Below are 5,024 nucleotides of genomic sequence, written 5' to 3' on the forward strand. Positions count from 1 at the left end.
GAAGAAGTCGATAAGATCATGAGTAAAGTACATGCTGGGGTATGTGGACCATACATGAATGTATATGTCCTTGCAAAAAAGATACTCCGGATGGGGTACTATTAGCTTACCATGGAATAGGATTGCTTTCACTTTGTGAAAAATGTCATCAAGGTCAGGTTCATGGTGATCTCATTCATTCACCTCATTTAGAGTTGCACCTCATGGACGCTACTTGGCCCTTTGTTGCATGGGGAATGGATGTCATCGGACCAATTGAGCCAAAAAGCCTCTAATAGACATCGATTCATTTTGGTTGCAATTGACTACTTTACCAAATGGGTGGAGGCAATCGCTTTCAAAGCAGGCACTAAGATGGTGATCTTGGATTTTGTCCATTCAAACATCATTTGTCGATTTGGTATCCCAAGAGCTATCATCAGAGATAATGTTGCAAACCTTAATAACAATCTGATTAAGGAGGTCTGTGAGCAGTTCAAAATTGTGCACCACAATTCTGCTCCATACCGACCAAAAGCTAATGGGGTTGTGGAGGCAGCCAACAAGAATATAAAAATGATTCTCAGAAAGATGGCTCTAGGCACAAGACAATGGCATAAGAAGCTATCATTTGCACTTTTAGGATATCGCATGACAGTGTGCACCTCGATTGGTGCAACTCCTTATTTACTGGTGTATAGGATTGAGGCTGTGATACCAGTGAGAGTCAAAATTTCATCTCTTCAAATTATTGTTGAGGTTGAAATTTAAAATATTGAATGGGTAAAAACCCGACTAGAGCAGCTCACATTAATAGATAAGAAACGATTGACGACTGTCTATTTTGGTCAACTTTATCAGCAAAGGATGACTCATGCATACAACAAAAAAGGTGCTCCCAAGACACTTTAAAGTTTGTCAACTGGTCTTAAAGCGCATTCTCCCGCACCAAGAAGAAGCCAAGGGAAAGTTTCCCCCAAATTGGAAAGGTTCGTATCTTATCAAGGATGTATTGTCCAAAGGAACCTTTCACCTTACTAATGTGGAGGGAAAAATCATAGACTTAGTTGTTAATGCGGATGCAGTCAAGAGATACTACATTTAATGCGTTCTGAGGTATTGCGACTAGTTTAGGGTTGGAAGAACAAAGGAACCTATTCAAAAAAAATTTTTAAAAATCCTTTCTTTTAAAATTTAAACTACGTTTGACCTAATTCCGAAACAATACGTAGGCAACCCTTTGGGGTTTGGTCATACCAAAAAGAAAGTCAGTCTTCCAGTATTTACAGAAAACTGGCATTTTTTAATTTTATTTTTGACAGAATAGTGTCAGATTATAATTATGTTTATAATTTTATTCTAGCGATCGACATTTTGATCAACTCTCAGAATGATAGATTCAATGTGTCTTGCGCACACTATTGATCATCAAAGACAACATGGTTGGAAAAAAACAAACTACTTATGATTGAGAACCCTTGGGGGAACCATAAGTAAAAATAAATAAAAAATATTGAAATGAGACAGTCTTATCGGTTAAAAACTTCATAGTCACCATAAGATAACAAAAGAGAAGATATTATTGGTGAAAATCTTGCGGGGGCACCTTATGATAAAGGTAGAGAACATCATTGGAAGAAATCTTCAAAGATGACCATTTCTCAGTACCTCTGCATGAAGGACACATAGATCAATTGATGATGACTCGGATTTTGAGAACTAAGGAACTCAAACGGATTAGAGGTCAAGTCCAAAGTGCTTGTCATGGTTCACTCAATGTCGATATATGCCTCCAGATAAGTTCTCTTTCTCATTTTTATTTAAAATGGAATGTCCTTCCTTAAGTTCATAGTCTTTCTTGATCCAATATTCTACACTCTTAAGTCTGATATTCGGCATAATCCTTTGATGAAATAAGGTAAAAGATTGCAAATCTTACTGCGTTTTCCAAAAGGTAAGGTTGAGTATTTGAGTTGACATGCCATCGATCAAGGACTAAAAATGCCTCAGATTTTCACTGAAAACTAATGAAGGGACACGATATAGTCTCTTAGGTTAAAAAAAATTCAAAAGAAGAATTCATTCTTTGGGACATCAATCACACTACGATATTTGGTAGTACCAAAGATTTGAATTGACAAAAATGATTCTTCAAAGGTTTTCCAACCAAGAAATTGGAGTAGAGGAGGAGAAATTGGTCAAGAGTATGGTCAAGTCATCAGAGCATCGAGGCCACAAACCAACCACCACATTAAGATTACAATTTTCTTTTCTTTTTATTTTGCTCAACCCAAAAACAAAAGAAAATGCAAGATTACAAGTAAAAAATGAAACATCACAAAAAGGAAGTTCTCCAAAGTCTTCACATAATTCATCTCATACTATTCGCATTCTTACCTCTCAATTCGAGAGCATCGAGCAATACGCACCAATCAAAATTTCATGAAATACGCACACATCCTTTATTTATGGAAAATACACACCATCATTTGTTCAAGTGCAATACGCACCATACTGAATTCATGTGCAATATGCACCAATCTGAATTCATGTGCAATACACACCAGTCCTTATTCACATGCAATACACATTGATCCATTATTCATGGGCAATGCGCATCATATGCATACCCTGGGCAATACGCACTATCATTCATGGGTTAGACACACCATATTCACATTTGGGTTATAAACTCAATCTTAGGACAATCCACAAAGACAATACGTCTTATTTGAAACTCTTAGGACAATACACTCATTCTTCCTTTTGTTTCTAGGGCTATACGTCCCAATTAAAGATTCTCAAATTTTCTTCTTCCCTAAAAGAAACACATCCTTTTAGATCCATTTTGTGATCTTGATTTTTGAGTTTCATCTGCCAACTTAAGTTAAAACATGCACATGATAATGATCAACTAGCAACCAAGAGAGAATGAAGATAAATCTCAGAGATAACGCACAGAGCAAGTCGAAGATCAAGACGAGACCCTAAGAAAAAACATCAAGTCTTGTAACTCTTATAATGTAGAGAGACATAGATCTCTAGCTCGTTTCTTTGTAACTATAGGCAGTAGATGATGACATGAAATATGAAGCAATCTTTTGACCACTGTTTCTGTAGTTTGGGCTATCAAAGTTTCTCGTACTATAATGACCTCATTTACTTTTAATCAAGGAGATGTAGGCATTCTCTGAAGAAAGGTTTGGTCATTTTTTCTAAAATGACTTCATCGGATATTGAAACAGTAAAAAATTAGCCATTTCGTTCACCTTCCTTGATTGAAAACTCTTCATGTTTCCTAGCAAAGATGGGCATGCTATGAACCCAAATTTCTAATGTGTTTATTTTACCCCTATAATATATAATAATGTTTTTAATACAATTATACTTGTATTTTTGATTTGTTTGTCTTTTTTGGCATTATTATTTTTATTGTCCCAAATGACCCTATTTTTTTTGAATTGGGCTGATTTAGATCAAATTCTGATGGCCCAGATAATTTTGACCCGATCCAATAGAAATAGTCAAGATTGAATCTTAACCATTCATGATATTCTGATCCAAGGGCTATTATTGTACCCTAACAAAAATACAAAAACTCCAAAATTGACATTTTCTATTTAGATTTTTATTTTTCTTCTTCCCTTTGTTTCCACTGCCGCCGGCCGGCCACCACCATCGCGGCCACTTCCATCGGCAGCCACCACCTTTTTGGCCAGAAAAATCTTCAAAATTTACCATCTCTTCCTTTCACCCTCTTCTACACAAATCCACGATCCATTTATCCATGTCTATAGCCAAACTCCGTAGATTTAAGAAAAATCAAATACGAATCTTCACTTTTTTCCTTCGATTTATGAAGTTTATGTCATCCCCATCCCATACCCTTTACATAAATGTGTATAGCTTTTCGAGGAATGTCAGTTGATATAAATTTAAGTTTCAAAATACGTCAAAAAGAATTTTGGCGAAGTTTTCTAGAGACCTTCATTTACCCAAAAATGTATGCCATCTTTTTGCCCTCTCAACATCTATCTAAATGTGTCATTATGATTTTCTTTTGACCATATAAGTCGTTTTGTTGTCAGATTTTGTATTGTTTTGTTAATGTTCTTTAAGTTTATCATGTTGGTGTTGTTTCTTGAATTTTTTTTAATTTTTAGTTTTGCTTTTATTTTTCTGCTTTATTTTGTTGTGTTTGATCTTCAAAATAGTTTAGATGTTTAGGTTTTGTGTTAGTGGGATGATTGTTTTTGTCTTGATGAAATGGTCACCATTTTGGTCCTATTTTAGAATTTTCAGATGACCCATTGTCTATAAATTGATCAATAAATAAAGGAAATGGGTCATCTACAATGACATTTAGGCCTATTTTAAATTTCTGATGACCCATATAACTATTATTAAATTAATGAATAGAATAAATGGGTCATCTTCAAAGAAATAAGAGTCTTTTAATTAATCTGAAAAAGGGGATATTTAATTGGGTGGCACTTTGGGAAAACAAAGAGTCCAATGCATGCATTGACTGTTAAGTTTTCAAGAAGAGTTGTGGTTTTAATGCTCAACACCTATTTAAACCCCCTTGTTCTTTCATTTGCGGGGACACAAAAAAGGAGTGAAAAAAAGGGAATAAAAAAAACAGAGAAAACAAAAAGAGGAGAAAAAAGTCTTCTTCTTCAAAAAAATAATTTCATCTTTGGTGGTCTTTGAAATTCAATTAAGTTTGCTTCCATATTTTGTTTGTCATCAACTTTAGGTATTTCTTTTTACATTTCACATGCAATCTTGAATTATAGTTTATGTTCTTTTATGTTTTGATTAAGTTGTTTCTATTGAGTTTTTTATTTAGTTAAGTCTATTGTGATTCTCACGTGATTATGCTTATTATTATGTCAATTAGTTTGTATTAAGTTTTTCATAGTTAAGTCTATTGTTATTCTCATATGATTATTTTTATTACTATGTCATTTAGTTTGTATTAAGTTTTTATTTAGGTAAGTCTATTATGATTCACCGATGATTATGTTGTAATTATATATATA

General features: G+C 34.1%; 1 protein-coding gene across 1 annotated transcript; it reads left to right on the forward strand.

The window, feature by feature from the left end:
• Nucleotides 1-240: 240 nt before the first annotated feature.
• LOC107001368 lies at nucleotides 241-750 on the forward strand. Its single transcript, XM_015199441.1, has one exon. It carries the CDS (start codon nucleotides 241-243, stop codon nucleotides 748-750), a length of 510 nt encoding a protein of 169 aa, XP_015054927.1.
• The last annotated feature ends 4,274 nt before the right edge of the window (nucleotides 751-5,024 follow it).

Source organism: Solanum pennellii, chromosome 10 (assembly GCF_001406875.1).
Source record: "Solanum pennellii chromosome 10, SPENNV200".
Classification (NCBI taxonomy): Eukaryota; Viridiplantae; Streptophyta; class Magnoliopsida; order Solanales; family Solanaceae; genus Solanum; species Solanum pennellii.

Coding starts and splice junctions, on each gene's coding strand:
- LOC107001368 (XM_015199441.1), top strand. CDS start 241: ATGTCATCGGACCAATTGAGCCAAAAAGCCTCTAATAGACATCGATTC.